The sequence below is a fragment of the Trachemys scripta genome, chromosome 21 (assembly GCF_013100865.1).
Source record: "Trachemys scripta elegans isolate TJP31775 chromosome 21, CAS_Tse_1.0, whole genome shotgun sequence".
NCBI classification, from domain to species: Eukaryota; Metazoa; Chordata; order Testudines; family Emydidae; genus Trachemys; species Trachemys scripta.
Window position 1 is genome coordinate 7253402 of NC_048318.1, and position 17427 is coordinate 7270828.

General features: G+C 48.9%; 1 protein-coding gene across 1 annotated transcript in view; it reads left to right on the forward strand.

Annotated features, from left to right (window-relative positions):
- The first annotated feature begins 368 nt into the window (after positions 1-368).
- Positions 369-17427, forward strand: part of NTM (neurotrimin) — a 676988-nt gene continuing 659929 nt past the window's right edge. The window contains exon 1 of the mRNA XM_034754499.1: positions 369-636. Within this exon, the coding sequence (XP_034610390.1) occupies positions 576-636 (61 nt within the window). The 5' untranslated portion in view covers positions 369-575. The remainder of the gene's footprint in view (positions 637-17427) is intronic.

A 17427-nucleotide genomic window follows, 5' to 3' on the forward strand; every position in this document is an offset into this window, starting at 1 on the left:
TTACCGCCCACCCCCGGCCCCAATTTTTCACATTTGCTGGCTAGTCACCCTAGCTATATGAAAGGGATCACCAGTCCAAAAGTTTGAGAACCACTGCATTAAACCAAGCTGTAAACCCTGTCTATAATGGAAACCACTCCAAGGGCAGGGGGCGGCAGCACCCTGGTATCAGCCCCCCTGGGTTGAAGGACCCCAAGCCTTGCCCTGGCGTGTGTTCTTCCAACCCCGTAGGCACGTGTCTCTGTAGTCAGCTGGCCCGATTGGCTGGGTGAATGATCCGTGTGTGTGTGTGTGTGTGTGTGGAGGGGGGGTGTAGCTCTGCCAATCCCTGGCTCGGAACCAATGGCTGCGCGGCGGAGGAGGGCTGGCCATGGCCGGCTTGCAGAACGTGCCTGCTGCCCCAGTACGAGGGGAGATAATTACGGAGTGAGAAGCGTCCTTCGCGAGTGGGGGAGAAACGCTGGATTTAAACCTCTCCCCGCCAGCTGGAGAGCCACCGGGGAAGGGGAGCGAGGTGAGGGGGAGGCGGGGAAAAAAACCAACAACGACAACAACCCTCCGAGAAGAAAACAAAAATGCACCGATCTATCTCTTGGGTGATCTTCGCTGGGCTGGCTGCGTTATTCCTCTTCCAAGGTAGGGCTTGCGCCGGGCGCGGATCTGGGGTGCGCGGCGCGGATCGCACTTCTGGGCAGGTAGGGGAGGGTGTTTAAAGCGGAGACTCCGGGCTGAGGCTGCCGGTTAGTGCCTGTGTCTGCAGGGAGGTGGGGATGCGGGGCTGCCTGGTGCATCACTCACCGGGGTGGGGGGTGTTCGGCGCACCCCTGTCTAGAGAGACCCCCATTGTCGCTCCGCCCGTATGGAGACGCGTTGGGACACTGTCTAGCGCCCAGGCGCTGCCTGCCACAGTAGGGGGGAAAAGGAAACTTGGATGATCGATTTCCAAACTTCCCCCGGTGCAAAAAAGCCAACCGACCGACCAAGCGGGGGGGGGAGCTCCGTATGAACCCCAGAGAGCGGGGTCTGCGTGGAGATTTCCGCCACCCTGGCTGGATGAGTCAATCCGTAGCAGCTGCGGACAGATGCTTTAGTCGAGGGGGCGGGTAGAGGGGTTGGGGGGCTGCTTGGCTCAGTGGGGGCGCGGCGGGGCGGGGCGGGGGGGAAGAACCTCTGCGAAAACTAAAGGGCTCCGCGGCGCGTCCGCCCCGCGCTGCGAAGTTCTCCGCGTGTTTCCGTACAGAGCGGCGGGGTCCCGGGAGAAGCTCCCGTCCCAGCCCCCGGCGCTGCTACATCTTCCTGGGCACGGCTGGGAAGGAAGCCCGGGGGGGCTGCGGGGCTGTAGCGCGCTGCTCTGGCATCTCTGCGCTGCCTGCACACTGATTGCCTTGTATTATTAATAAGGACCGTCGCCTGCAGCACCCTTCACCTTCCGATCTGCCCGCCCCCCGCTTTGCTGTATTAGATTGAGCCGAGGACAGCAAAGTAACGCACCCACCCACCCCGGCCCCCAGTGGGTCCGGCAGCGTTTTGTCCTCTAGAGCCGAGCAACTTTATTCCACTAGGAAAGCGGCATCCAACAGGCTGCGAAAGGCTGGTGTGAGGATGGGGATGCTGGGCGGGGGGGTGGAGTCAAGAGACGGTCCCTTCTGTCCCCCGTGTGTCTGGCTCGCTCTGTGTTTCCACTCGCAAGGTCATTCCATGCACTTGATTAAATACTTTGCTGGTAATCCGCTCTGCCCCTCCTGCTGAGGTCAATTGAGTTGATGAAGTCTTAATGCAGCCGTCCCCTTCGGGGGCGAGGGAGAGCCGTCCCCCTGGGGGGTCTTAGCGCCTGCAATAAAGCCTGCCGGGGGCACTTATTTAACCAGACTGGGGCAAAGCGGGGGTTGCCTTTTAAAGAGGCTGCGGGCTGAGTTTTGCGAGGAAAAAGGGACCCAGCTGCTTCCCCCCCCACCCCCCCAGTGTCGGTTTGCGTTTGATTCCTTGCAGCCCTGGGTTCCCGGAGGGAGCTGCCTTTTGCAGGTGGCATAAATGTGCCACTTTATTACATAATGCTGCACCCTGCTGCTGGGTCCCTCGGTCTGGCTATGCCCCTGCCCCCTGAGGGCAGGGCTGTTTGCAGGGGTCAACTTCAGAAAAATTCAGGGGGGAAGGGCACCGCTGAGTCAGCTGATACGTAAGACCATAAGAAGGCCTTATGGGGTCGGACTAATTGTCCATCTAGCCCAGTATCCTGTCTTCCAGCAGTGACCAATGCCTCGTGCTTCAGAGGGAATGAACAGACCAGGCAATTGACTGATCAGTCCCCTGTCACCCACTCCCAGCTTCTGGCAAAAAGATGTGATTATATTATATCCTGCCAAGTCTTGCCCCATAGCAAATGATACCCCTGGCCTATGGGTTACGATAAATCCCCCTCCCATCCTCTCTGCACTGGTTTGGGATTAGGCCTTACCCAGCATGCAAGGCACCAGGGAGGATTCTGGGTACCATGCACTGGGAATTCCCTAGCTCTGGGGCCCTGTGCATGGAGGTAGTTTTGAGGGGTGCTCTTGGATACTACGGGTTGGTGTAAATCAGTGTAACTTCATTGACTTTATTGTGCATTTATGCCAGCAGAGGGTTTGGCCCTAGATGTTTAACAAGGGCAGGTGGCAGGGTCCTGGCGGCAGGGTCCTGGCTGTCTGCTCCCTTCCTTGGAGAGGTTAAAGCAAAGGGTTGCCTGCATTTTGAGACCTCAAGGGCTGTGCTGGCCACTTGGCGTGAGCCAGAGTTGTGCAAGAAACACATGCCATAGTGCAACCAAAGCAGCTTGAGTCCACCAGCCACCAGAAGTCAAGCTCACAGGTCATCTTGTCCCTCTCCTTATGGTTCCAGGGCATGTCTTGCTGTAGGACAGTGTTTTCCACATGTTGCTCCCTGCATTTTTCTGTGCATGCCATTAACGGCTTTAGTAGAGTGAGCGGAAGTTGGGTGCCCTTTGCCCAGCTCTCCCAGTGATGGATGTCGCTTGGGAAAAATAGCGATCTTTAATCTCAAGCACCAAAGCTGGTGCGGGGATACGTCCATGTTGTCAGGCCACTTGTTTATTTTATTTGAAGGAGGAGGAAATGCCAGTGTGCCAGCAATCTCTGGTGGATCAAACTTCCACCACTCTTGGGCAGCTGTGGTCTGGTATGCAATGATCCACCCCTATTGCATTGATCCATGGGGCTACTTAGAATGCAGTTCACATTCCAAGGCATTTTTCTCTTCCTCTCTCCCTCTCTCTCTTTAAGCTGGCTCCTTCTGCCGGGGCTTCTACTTCCTGCCTTTTTCTGCTTCTTGAAAAGGTGTCTAGTGCCCACAGCAGGTTTGTAACTCTCCCCCTGCTTCCAAGCTTTGTGTAGGAGAGAATTTCCTCGGTATCAGTGCTGATTAATGGAGAAGAGATGGGGGGTGGGGGGAAGCAGATGATTAGCTCCCTAGGGCTCTGGCCTCTACCAAGGGCTGAGGTTGATTGGTAAGAGATTCTGATTTCTGTGGAGTCAATGGCAAGCAGAAGGAGCTGTCCCTTAAGCACACGCCTCTCTGCTCCTGAGTTAGACCCAGCCTGAAGGATGTTGCTGCTTTCTCCCCTATTTCTCTTTCTAGCAATTGGATCGTTTCCTCTTCGGAAGATTTGTTCCTGTTAATGCTTTCTGATCAGTTTGGTTTGATCCCCTATTCCTTTTTGAAACCCCTCTTCCTGCAATCTCCTTTTCTGTGTCTGGTAATCTCTCCCTTTTCAGTGCACACAGATGGCTGCGGGAGGATGCATTCAGATCACCCCCAAAATGGTCCCACCCTGATCACCAAACCAAGTTCACTTAGCTGCCATTAAGTATCTCTGGCAACAGCAGAATTCCAAACAAGGTTCTTCCTCTGGGGTGGTCAAGGGGCAGCAGATTCACTCGGCGTTCCAGGGGAAGGAAAAGCAATAGGTTGGGTCCTGCTTCCTGTCATCAGGATGCATTGTGGGCTGCGTTTGGTGCTTTAAAGCCAGACGAGTTGTGTGGACCGCAGCTGTAAAAGTGACTTAACTGGCACTGCTGAGCCATGTCGGAGGGTGGTGGAGAGGATAGCAGGGCAGAGATGAAGCATAACCAGGAAATGTCTGAATGGCATGTTTTAAAATGTAAATATCATACTGAATGTTACCAGTAGAGCTGGTCGGGAATTTTTCACCAAAATTTTTTTTTAAGTTCATGTACAGTATTCAAAAAGGGTAAGAAAACAAGTGAAAACTGCAACACTTTGAAATGATTGGAAATGAAATGTGCCGACTGAGCTGGTCTAGATGTCTGTCTCACAAATTGTTTGGAGATTTTGACTTTGTCCTGATTTGGGACAGGAAAAAAAATGTCAAAATCTCAACAATTCCAAATCTCCAAGATGTCGGAAAACCTGCCCCCTAGTTCTTTAGCTCATGTATTAGAGGTTGGTGCATTGGAACTAGTAGGCCTGGGTTCAGCAAGTTTTAAAAAAACCAAAACCAAAAACACCTGTTTAAGTGTTTTGGAAAATTAACTTTTTTTTTTTTTTAATTTCCACCCCCCGCCCCTCCCCCCCAAAAAAGTTTTTCTTCGACCAGTTCTAGAGCTGGGTTCTGCTCCTGCTGGCGGGATCATTCAGTTATGATCCCTGGCCTCATGTCTATGGCTGTTATATTGGCCAACACTCTGGAGACTGACCTGGGGACCTCCAGAGCTTAAAGCATCAGCTGCTGCGGCTTTAGCTAAAGAGGCAAGGCTCCCTAGCTAGCCCCACAACAGACTCCTGTTCTCTGTGGATTGGGCATAAAGGGGTACATATAGCGCACACTCACTCAGATGGTTATGCTAATACGCTACAGCTGTCAGCAAACCTCATACATGTGTTATGGATTTTAGGTGGGCTGGTGAGTGATACATGTCTCCTTCTGTCCCGATCCGCTGAGAATGGGAATTGTTCCAGCCTCCTGCTAAAAAGTCGCACTAGATTCAGAAGGCGGGGAAATCCTTTGGCAGTTTATGCCGCAGGATGACTACCAATGAATGTCTGTGGATTAAAAAAAATATATCACAGATATCGACTTCTTTCTGTAAGTATCAAGATTTATTGTCCCTTGAAGAACATATTAGGTTTAGTTTCACTTTGGTCAATATTTACCGCTCAGGTCAATAAAACTTGATATTCACCTCAACAGCAGCTTAATAGCTAATAATAATAATCAGTATGTACAGGATTAGATAACCCAATTATAGCCCGTAAGAGGAAAGAAGTTAGAGAATCATAGGACTGGAAGGGACCTTGAGAGGTTGTCTAGTCCAGTCCGCTGCACTCAAGGCAGGACTAAGTATTATCTACACCATCCCTGATGTTCTATCTATCTAACCTATCTAAGGTGCTTATCTGGTACCCACAACTGTAGGAACTGAGCACCACACAATCTTTAGTGTATTTATCCCCAAAACAGCCCTGGAGATATCCCAGTTTTACAGATGGGGAATGGAGGTGTACAAAGGCTAACTGACCTGCCCATGGTCACACAGGATGGTCTGCAGGCTTTACTGGTCAGTGGCCTGATTTTTGAGACTTGCTGAGCATATGCCATTCTTGACAACTTTCATGAGGCTCTGAAAATGAGGCTGCTAATGGGAATAATTGGCGCATTCCTTAGGCCCAATGGATTAAAACATGAAGAAAAAAAATAGACCTTATGTCCCTAAAGGGCATCCTTGAAACCAAGGTACATTGAGGAGAAATAGGGTCTTGTAGATAAGGTACCACACTGAGATACAGGAGACTGGGTTTCAATTCCTGGCTCTGCCATAGATCTCATGCATCTCTCTTAATTGCTCTGTGCCTCGGTTTCCCTATCTGTAACATGGGGATGGTCACACACTCCTTCCTCACAGGGGAATGGTAAGGGTAAATTCATTCATACTACCATGCTTAGAGGGCATGCGGTGTCTGAATGGATTGGCAGGGTGGCATGGAGGAAGGCTGTGAGGTTCTGGAAATAAAGACCTTTGGCTGGTAGCGTGCAATAGAGCTGTGTGGAATCTGCTGATTTGGGTTCCCATTTTTGTTACTTATTTATTATGTGTTTTGCAGTAGCACCTAGGCACCCCAGTCCTGGAGCAGGACCCAACTGTACTAGGAGCTCTACAAACACAGAGCAAATAGCTGGTCCCCGCCCCAGGAGCTTACAGGCTTAAGTATAAGACAAGAGACAACAGATGGCTACAGGCAGATAGGGGAGTACAGGGAAACGGTGACACAACACCGCTCAGCAGTAGTCTCAACACACCAATTGCCTAACCATTGTCCAGAGCACTGTAGGCATCTATCACACCCATTCCCAGTAGATTCCAGCCGCAGGTTTCATGAGTTTGGAGTCCAGACCAAAGTCCGCTAAAAGCAGGGGGATGGTGGTGAATTTAGATCAAAATCTTTCCATATTGGGATATGTTGCCAAAAAACCTCTCTGGGCTCCAGAGACCGCAACAAGAATTGTGTGAACCTCCAGCTGGTTTACTCAATGCCAGCAAGCTCTGCCGGAATTTAGCTTTTATTTCGGTGGTGTCAGGCTGTGCTTCATTTGTAATGAAAGAGGTGCCGGGGCTCCAGCCTTTTTTTTTTTTTTACTTTCATAACTGATGTGCCAAGCCCAGAGGTGCTGTGGCTATGAACTGCCAAGCCTAGAGGTTCCTGCCAGGACTCGGCATGAATTAAGCACTGGTGTCAGGGCAGTGATATTTTCTCAGGTGTTTGAAGCATCGCCATCCCCTGGGTGGAATGTCACAATCCACCAAGTAGTTGGGGCTTTTCCTCTCCGGGATGCTGCTCCCTTAGCAAACTGGGTGATGGGGTATGTCTGAGGGAATAAATCCTAATGCTGTTGCACCTCAGAAAGGGGTGGGTTTTGGATACCACATGCAATGTGTGTGTTGGGGAGTGAGGGTTGTGGTGTGGCTGGCAGATGTGCAGATCCACAAACTCTTCTTGCTCATGTTTCTATTCCAGGGGGGCTACTGCAGAACAGCTTGGCAACAGGGAGGACTCCCTCCCCAAAACTCCTGAAATACCCAGCATGCCGCCTACACCCTCCAGCTGCATATTGGAGTCAAGAGTTTGGCCATGCCGGCGTCCATGCATGTATCCCACCAGGGGCCATCGGGTGTTAGTCTGGTATCTTTCACCAGCACTAAAAATCTCTTTACATCTATATATATGGCCAAAGCCCTACAGGTAGAGCCAGGTAGTCTAATAGGCACAGCAGAAAGAGGCAAGATGCTTAAGGGAGCTGATTATGACTCCTTGATCTTCAGGCTGGATTAACACTGGCCCCAGTCTCAGCTGAGTTTAGACCAGCCTGGGAGCTGCTCTACATTCTGTCAACGAGTAACAGCTCCCACAGTGCCTTCTACCAGCTGGGAATGGCCAGAGGCTGTTGTGCACCTGCTACAGTCCTTCCACCCCCTTTTTGCCAGGGCCTGCAGGGGCAGTGATATAGAAATCAGCTAGGCCAATTTATGCCCCGTGGGGAATCCCCAGTAGGGGAGATGTGACAAGTTTCCTACAACCAGAGTGGAACAAAGGGAGCAGATAAAAGGCCCAGGATCTGATCATCATAATCTCTAATTGTCCATCTGGAAGACTTGCCATCCCATAGGTGTCTGTAGGAATCTCAGAACTAAATCAGACAGGGATCCATCTACTCCTGTGTCTGGCCATGACCAGCACCAACTGCTTCAGCGCATGAAACCCTGCATCAGCCTGTTATGAGATAACCTGCCCCAAGGAAAACTACCTCCTTTACCCTGCCCCGCCCCCAATCTACCTGGCATATATATCAGCATGATCTCCTTGGCACCTGGCTGTGCCTTTTCATCCCTACCTCCATAGATTTAATTTGGTGCATTCGATATTTTAAGCCTTGGTTCATTTATTTTCTTGCTGCTTTAGCTTAAAAAACAAAATCCTTATTTATTTTTCCTTATGGGGGAAAAGAACTGATCAGTTGACAGATCTGGGTCAAGCTAGCAGGGGTTGCTGTGTTCCACACTGGTTTAACATAAAGTAGGAAGAGGAGAGCTGGCCTGCACTTTGCAGAGATCTTGCAATCACATCAGAGTTGTGAGCAGTGCTGGCGTGGTCCGGCACCCCCCAGTAGCCAGCAAGGTGCACTGGGAATTCTCCTCTGACCTGAGGGATCATGGGAGAGCTTCTCTGCGTCCGTTTTTCCTTCCCAAATATAAGATGTGGCAGCGGAATTCAGGGGAAATTCACTAGGGCTATTTGGGACTCTTTTGGACAAAATGTTTTTTCATTGGAAATGTGGCTTTGTTGCAGCTGCGACTTGTTTGCAGAAATGCATCAGTTTGCATGTGAAGCTTTCTCCGGTCTAGGATGGAATTTCAGGTCCAAGTGAGTGAGAGCAAAAGCAAACCCCAGAATTGTTAATAGTTCAGTGGTTTGGGGATACACCTGGAGATACAGGTTCAAATCCTTATTTTGACTGACTCATTCCAGGCTGTTTGGTTATTTGTGGGGGTGTTTGGGGAAGGGTCTCTCCTGCTCTCTTAATTTCAAAAGGTCTCAGTTTTGTCCTACCTCAGAATAAAAATAAATTCCAAAACTTCAAAATTTTCCAGGAAACAGAAACGTTTTCTGGCCAGGGCTAAAATCCACCCCCATGCAGGGGCGTGTGCACCCACTGAGGCTGAAATAGGACTTAACTGGGGCACAGGCCTCATGCTGTCCATCTGGTGAATTTCACCCTGAGAGAGCCAACACCTGGCCCTGCTTCTACAGAAGACAATGGCAAAACTTTCATTGATGTCCATCAGCGCAAGGTGAAGCCCTTGTACTTCTGATCCACCTCGAGCGTTCGCTTGGAGGTGTGAATTAGGGCTGGTCTATGCTAAAAACTGTCATCGGCATAGATGCGTGTCTCAGGAGTATGAATAATCCACACCCTGGAGAGAGGTAGCTATGCCGACCTAACCGCTCATGGAGACAGCACTGGGTCAACAGATGAATTCTTCTGTTGACCTAGCGACCGCCTCTTGGGGAGGTGGATTAACTACAGCAATTGAGAACCCCTCCCGTCACCATAGTGAACGGCTACACTGAAGTGCTACAGCAACAGATGTCACCTGACTCTCCCCATTTTACATAGGGGGACTAGGACCGGGCGCTTGGAGTGTACAGCCCTGCAGGGCCATTCTGTTGATGGCTAGACTAGGTGGGCCTGAAAGGGTGGAGAATTGCTCCGTGGCAGAGGGAGACCGGAGACGTAGCAGGGAGCCCCAGCCAAGTTCAGAAACAAGTTCAGGGCGAAACGTACATTTGCTAAATAATGCAAAGGAAACCTCAGGGAGAGGTAAGTTTTTGGAGCCAGTCAGGACAGGTGTGCCTGATGTGCTAGGGGCAGGACGGGCTTGCCACCTGTTTAGAGGGTTAAGATTATTAATAAAAAGAACAGGAGTACTTGTGGCACCTTAGAGACTAACAAATTTATTAGAGCATAAGCTTTCGTGGACTATAGCATTTGGGAGATTTGCTCAGGATTACACAGCGTGATGTTTGCAAAGCTGGGAATAGACCCCAGGAATCCTGGCTCCCACTGATCTCCCTAACTGTTAAACCACATTCCCTTCCCAGAGCTAAGCCAGGAGTCCTGGCTTCTTGTCCCTGGCTTTAATTTTCTAGCCCGGCATCATCCCCCACCATCTTGGGAACAGAAGATCCTGGCTTGCAGTTCCCTGACGCAGTCTTGTATCCTTTAACGAGGGGGAAATCTCCCACCAACTCCATTGGAAAGTTTTGCCTGAGAAAAGGAGACTTTGCTCGGGCCCTAGAAGCGTGATACTGAACTGACTAACCTTGTCCTCTTCCTTCGCTTCCCAGTTCACTGGGATAAGCGGAGGACCGATAACCCCAAAGGCAGCCACCTCCCCGAACAGCCGCCGAGCCCACGCGTGGCATCGTGTCCTGCAGCACTTGCAGCCCTCAGGTGCTGCAGCATCCCGGCACGTTTGGGAGCTGCGGCTCCAGCCGCCGCCTGGCTTCTCCTTTCAGAAGCGCGCTCCTTGCTCTCGGTTAATAATAAATCAGAGGTGATGTCTTCACTGCGCTCTCTCTTATCTCCTGCCAAGAAGGATATCATGGATTTTTGATGCGCTTACCGTTAATATGTCCAGCGCTGAAAGCTGTTGTAAATTAATTGGCCCTTTGACCCCCCTTGTCCCGTCAACTGTTCTCACTAAAGACAATATCCAGTTCTTGGCATCCTCCCCTCTCTCCCTTCCTCCTACTCGCCCCTCTCCTGCATGTGCAGCCTGCTAATCAGAGGGAGCCCAAGCCGGCCTCCAAAGGAGCTGTAATGCAGAGCTCTAGGCAGAGGAGAAGGCTGCGGCTCCAAGCAGGAGGTGGGAGCTTCATAGCAGGCGTGTATAGAAGCCAGGAGCCCAGCAAATCAACGTGAATAAATTCTGGGTTGCTGGACTATTTCCCTTAAAATGCCAAGGGCACTGAGATCGAAGCTGGTCCAGCCACCTCCACTTTTCCTAGGAAACACAAACGGGGACGTGGTCGAACTGCCAGCATCTCCCTGCCCCCAAACCAGAACTGCTGCTGTGGCGGAGTCAAGGGCCCAATGCTGTGACATGCGGAGCACCCCTTTGGAGGAACTGGGCACCCTCCGCTCCCGTTGACGTCAGCCGGAGCTCAGAGTACTCAGCATCAGGGATGAGCAAGTCCCCCCCTCTTCTCCCCCATAAGACACACAAGCTGCACGTCACACAGGGAGCTTATGATCAGAAAAGTGTCTATCAAAGACATTGTGGGGTTACCTGGGGCCTGATTTCCAGAGGAACTCAGCACCGTTGATTTCACCCTGAGTTGTGGGGCTCCAGGCACTTGAAAATCAGGCCCATATTGTCACCCCCCTGGAGTGAGGTGGGGGAGCATAGTGGTTAGAGTAGCAAACTGCCAGGAAGAAGGATGGTCTCATACTTAAGCACTGGGCTAGGATTCAGGAGATCTGGGTTTATTTCCTGGCTCTGCCACTGATTCCTTGGGCAAGTCATTTCACCTGTCAGTGCCTCAGTTTCCCCTTTGTAAAATGAGGATAATAATCCCTACTCTCTCCCCCCTTTGCATGGTCTGTTTAGATTGTAACCTCTTTGGGGGCAGAGACTCTCTCCTCCCATCTGTCCAGTGCCTAGCACAGGGGGGCTCTGGTTTCAGCAAGGTTCTCTTGTTACTGTTACAGTGGCAAACTCTCAATCTGCCAAGACCCTGAATGGGAGACACTGGCCTTTTAAAAGACCAACAAAGACCCAAATATGAAACTCAACCAGAAAAATCAGAGGGTGGATCTCGAAGTGAAGTAAGGTGAGGTTCGTTGTTTTAATACCATCCTGCCCCTTTTAAATCTCTTCTGCCTTGCAGAAGGAAATCCATTGAATAACACTGAGTTCGTGACTTTTTGCATTTATTTTTTTTTAAAAAATAGCTACATTCCCTTACTGCAGCACTGATGCAATAATTAAAGGGGACAGGGCAGCATGTATAAAAGTCTTCACTATGTCCACAGCCAGAAATAGTGTTCTCAATAATTGGCCAAATAGTGGGAGAGCACCAGCAGTGTTTGGCACAGTAATCAATTTGGATGTAATGGTAGCGACCTAGCTTGCAATAAGGTGTATTTAAGACTGGTGCTGGCTGGGAGCATGGTTTGTTAGCAGCTGGGATATCCTCGAAGCCAAAGCAAATTGTTGGTGAGTACAGCATTAGAAATTGCATGATTTATTGCTCACTTTCACGGCACTTTTCTGCAAGTCAACGTTGCACATCTCAAGCTTCCCACACTGACATCACATTAATAGCCAGCTCCGAAGTCTCCCCCCCCCCCCTGCCAAGGAAATAAATAAACTATGCTTATTCCTTCTGATCCGCTTGTGTTTATGTAAATGGCTGGAAAAGCCATTTTCGACTTATTTCAGAAGCTTAAGGTCTTCATACAAAGCCTATTATTGGAAAAAATCAGAAAGTGAAAAGCAACTTCGAAGACCATGAATTAGCAGCTCAATGTCTATGTGTGTAAAGATGACTGTATTGGATGTGGCTGTGTTACAAATGGGAACTCCCTTGGGATTCAGTAATCAAACACGTGGCAACAGGTTGTCTGTTTCAACAGTGACTGGGTAATCAAAGGAGATTTGCAGCTAATCCAGATAGAACAGAGGGCGCATCCAGGAGAGGAGCATACTGATGATGCAAGAAGGAAAACGGGACTAAAGTATTTGAGACCTGCAGCGGTCTGTGATTTGTATGAAGAGATGTGGTGGTCGGTGTTGGGATGGGTAGGACCTAGAGGATGGTATAGGGCGTGGTTTGCTATGGGGCTGCAGACAGCACACCGTGGCTCTAAGGTGTGTCAGATGTGATTGGATCCCACGAGGGGCGGTGAGCCAACCTCCAGCTGTCGGAGTGTCTGCCCAACTGGCAGCCAGGGAATTAGCCAATTAGTGGATCTCCTGCCCTCGCTCCCTGGATCTGAATGCGGCGGGAGTGTGTGTGGAAGCGGGAGAGAGGTTGTGAGGGAAGTGTGTGTGTGTGTGTGTGTGTGTGTGTGTGTGAAGTGGAGTGTGTGTCAGAGAGAGAGTGAGGGGGTGTAGCTTGTTGTGTGAGAGGAACTGTGTGTGTGTGTGTGTGTGTGTGTGTGTGTGTATTCATTCCTGGGAACAAGTGTAGGGCCAGCACATGCAAGGTCAAAGCGAGCATGGCCTAGTTCATGCAGACTCTCAGAAAGACCCTACCTCTTGGCTGAGGGCTTGACTACCCAATGGGGACTATACCAGCCCAGCTCTGGCTCCATAGCTATGCTGGCATAACCCTGTAGCATAGACAGTTCGACAGAAGGGGTTCTCTGTAAGCACTTTCCGTCAAACTAGCTCCGCCTGTCCTGGGGGGTTAGACAGGCGTAGCTCTGGCACTCGGGGGTGTGGATTTTTTACACCCTGAGTGGTGTAGCTCGGTTGACCTACATTTTAAGCATAGACAAGACCTAAGGTAACTCTGTGTTACGCTGGGTGCCTGCTCTTGCTTACCCTCACCCACAAAGCAGCCCGACTCTGACTGCTCCCAAGAGGCAGAGGGCTGTCTCTAGCTCTGCTCCTGTAAATCAAACACATTATAAACGGGCTGTGTCAGGCCTTTTCCCATCAGCTGGCCCTGAAGCCTGGGATGTCTCCTGTTTTTTTTGTTTTGTTTTTTTTTTGTCTTTTCCCCCTTCCTTATGTTAATTTCCCACCTGAGCACCAAGTACTTTATAAATAGCAAATCTAAAATGAATTTCCTAGCTGCATTCATTAGCTCCCTCGACATCCATTAAACATTCACACAAGCAGAGCGAAATGACAAAAGGGATTGATTTTTTTACAGTGTGCTTAAAAGGGCGGGGGGGAGGAAATATGTTGACAAGGCTTTTCTCAGATCCCCCGTATCATGAGGAATTTGCAATGACTCATATGTTACCATTGAGGAGGGGGAGGGAGCACAGAGAGAAAAATTACCCTCCGCCCCCCACCCAACCACTGCGCATTTAGCTTGGATCCATCAACCACATGTGTCTGGTAAACATAAAGTTAGTTACCTGGCACTGGCTGTTGAGATGAATATGTCAGAATTAATGCTTCAAAACGTATAGGGGTTGGAGGGGATGGCGGAGGGAGAGGAAAATATCCAATTTGCGGCAGCGCTATTGGCAGAATAAATGTGTTGATGCAATACTTGGAAGCCAGTGAGCCACTGCCGTGCGAGGCACTGTGGCTGAAAATTTAACTTTGATTTCAATTTTCATATTTGTCAGCAATAATTAGATTCAAGAAATGTTTTTGTCGCAGTTCTAAAATACTAATAAGTAGATGCCTTTGTAGTATGGTTAATGGAGTCTTTTCTTCCTACTTGGCTAGAAAAATTCCATTAAAGGGAAAAAGTCATAGTATATTACTGCGCTTCCACACGCATTACCTCGGCAGCAAAAGTCAATCTCCTTGCTGAGAGCCGACCGCTCTTGCTCTAAGCATGGGGACAGTGGCTGGGAATGGAAGTTTGGGGTTTAATATTCCACCGGTGTCCATTAGTCGTGGCCCACGCACACTTCCACCATTGGGCAAGGGAGGGAGTGCAAAAGAAATGTATCTGGTAAAGAGCCATTTGAAGGCTGGGCTTTTATGTGAGAGTCTCACTGGGGCCTGGGCAATGTGGTGTGTTCATTGAATTTATAGTTAGGCAGCGGACGCGTACTTAGAGTCATAAAATATCAGGGTTGGGAGAGACCTCAGGAGGTCATTTAGTCCAACCCCCTGCTCAAAGCAGGACCAATCCCCAACTAAATCATCCCAGCCAGGGCTTTGTCAAGTCTGACCTTCTCTGCTCATTGATGATGTCCTGTGGCTTATTACTGATGCTCCGTTCCTTTTGCTTCTGCATCCCCCAGTAAGTCAGTTAGGCCCCAATCCTGCACCACAGCAGTCAATGGGCAGCAACGGGGCAGAGTCCTTTAGAATGTGTTCCACTTGGATTGGGCCTTGCACGCAAAGATCTCAAAGCCCTTCCCAGGCATTAGTTCACTGAACCTTGCTGCAGCCCCGGGAGCTGGGATGTAGCTATTACCAGAGCTGACAGGAAATGGTTTCCATGACTTGCCATAATGATGGAGATTTTGAATGTTGTTCCCACCCCAAATTGAGATGAAAAGTCAAAAGAGCAAAAATTTTCATGAACTGAAAATCCTAAAGAAAAAAAAAATCTTGGATCGGTTCAATTGAAATGTTTTGTTTTAATTTTGACCTTTTAAAACTTTGTTTACATTTTTTATTAATTAAAATTTGTAAACAAAAAGTTGTTTGGACCCAAGAAATGGAAATTTTTCATCTAGAAAATGCCCAAATGGGATATTTGAGAATTTTCAATTTTTTTTTTTTTAAATGGCAAATTAATGGAAACTGACCCTTTCTTACAAACACTTTCATTTTTGATGAACCAGCATTTTCCAATGGGGATGGGGACAGGGGGACGGGGGACAACATTTTGTCGCAAGACTCTCAACTAGTGATAGTCTTTGAGCAGGGGATTGAACTAGATGACCTCCTGAAGTCCCTTCCAACCCTGATATTCTATGATTGTCATTGCTCCTGTTTCACATGTGGGGAACAGGAAAGTTCTAGGCCATCTCTACATGAGAAGTCACACCAATTTGACTTGACTTAGACTTTAAACTGATCTAGTTAAACAGGTGCAGACCCCTGCATGTATGCTTCTATTTAAGTTTAAGAGATTGGTTTATTTAAAGGTAGCCTAGGCCAATTCCTAATCGACTTAAACTAAACCAGAATAAGTCTGGTTTAAACAGAAGTAGGAGTAGACACATGGCCTATTGCACTTGGTTTGGCTAAATCAGTTTAACATCATATCTGAAGATAAATCTGTGTAGACAAGCCATTAGTCTTGTCTTGTCCAAATTTTCACTCTAAGCCAGTGCAATGGCCATGAATAGAACCCAGAAGTCTTGACTTCCATTGCCATAACCCTCAGACAGTTCTCCTGGTTGGAAGATGGCATGAGGTAAAGGGAAAGGAAGTCCACTTAGGGTGGTGCTGTTTACCAAACAAGTCCTCTGTCCTCTCCACTAATGCTAGTTATCTAATAATCAGCAATATCTGGGGTAATACTCCTCACGTCCCTCCACCCCTTCCAAGCTCCCAAGGAGTGATAGCTTTATGCCCTGACAGTTGTGTCAAGGAATCCAGCAGGGGGCACTGTCCTCGTATTTATTTTTATATTTTCTATAGATTTTGCTCACTGCTCAACCTAGACTCTGGCCCTTTGTGCTAATTAAAACAAACCAGCCATATTCCATCAGAAAATGTAATCCTCTACTCAAGGGACTAACCAAACAGCTAGGGACAAACCGCCTCCCCCCATCAATAACAAGAGCCCCTCAGCTATACTAAGTAGTCAGCCAATCCCTCATGTATCTATCCCATCAATGTGTCTCTTGCAAATGCCCTCTAGTAATGGCTTGGCCTTTGCCGCATGGCCAGATGGTTAATACATCCAGGCCCTGGTCGGTGAAGGGAGGGAAGCAAGCTCCAAATCAGAGGACCGTTGCCCTACGAGCAGCCTACTTTAAAAAAAAAAATCAATCCCTCTTGGTTTATTTATCACCAAGCATTCCTTCTACCTACCTACGGATCTACCTCTGTGCACGGCCTCTACCTACCTACCTACCATCAGGCTAGCTATCTGTCTCAAACTAGATGATCGTACAGGTGGGCCTATCTGTCCCTAAAATCTGTCTCTCTTCTGTTAGCTCCTACCTGAAATTTCCACTCCCCAAGTCCCCTCCCCAGTGCTACCATACTCTTCAGAAGGGCCCATTCTTCCACCTCCGCTCCCAGCTTCTGCCGCTGCCTGCATTTCCCTGGTGGCATCTGCCAGATTTCATCCCAGAGCAGCACTTGAGAATGAAAGAGGGGAAGGGATATTAAATTTACTGGCGGTGCGTGCAGCAATTGGGGGAAGCGTTAAGTTGGTGTCATTTTCAAGCTACTTCAGCCTATTAAGCAAACAAAAGTGCTTGTGGAATGAGAAATGTAAATGGGCAACGCAAGCCGATTAATCCTGGATGTACAATTCCATTAATAAACTGCCTTTTTAATAGGTGGCTTCTTCCAGCAGCTGCTGGGACCAGGAATTGATGTATTCGCTGTAATTGTATTGCAACTAATAGAATATGAAGAAAATTGTACTGGAGAACCTGGTCTTTCAATGCTATTTTCCAATCAGCTGAAATAATGACTTGCTATGGAAGGGCCTAGCAAGGTAATGACACTTAATAAAAAGAGAAACCCAGGAATATCCATTATTCCAATCCACATGATTTGGGCTTATATATGTATAGGCTGTCTTCATATCCTATGCAGAAACCACGGCTGAGGTTTGTGATGTTGCCTAAAGGATTTGGATTTATTCCCATTAAAATGCACGTGAGCGGGCACCCAAACTTCCTAAGTAGCTTTGAAAATCAGAGCCCAAAGATATGAGGGGCATCTGTTCACTATTCAGATACACAGATTTCTCCCAGCTGAGCACAAGGGATTTCATTGCATGCAACTGAGCTGCCTTGTGGGATAGGAGTGTGTGAAAAGTGAGTGACCATTCACCCCTCCAGGCAGAGTGAGCACAATGTCTGTGAACCAATGGCCTCCGTCTGGAGAGCTGAAGTGAGATTTCATTGGTGCAGAGCAGGGACTGTTACCCAGAGTGCTTTGCTTTAAAGACTTGGTCTGGTCTGATGTCGCTGGTGTCAACAGGTGTTTGCCATTGAGTCTGGTGGGAGACCTCGTA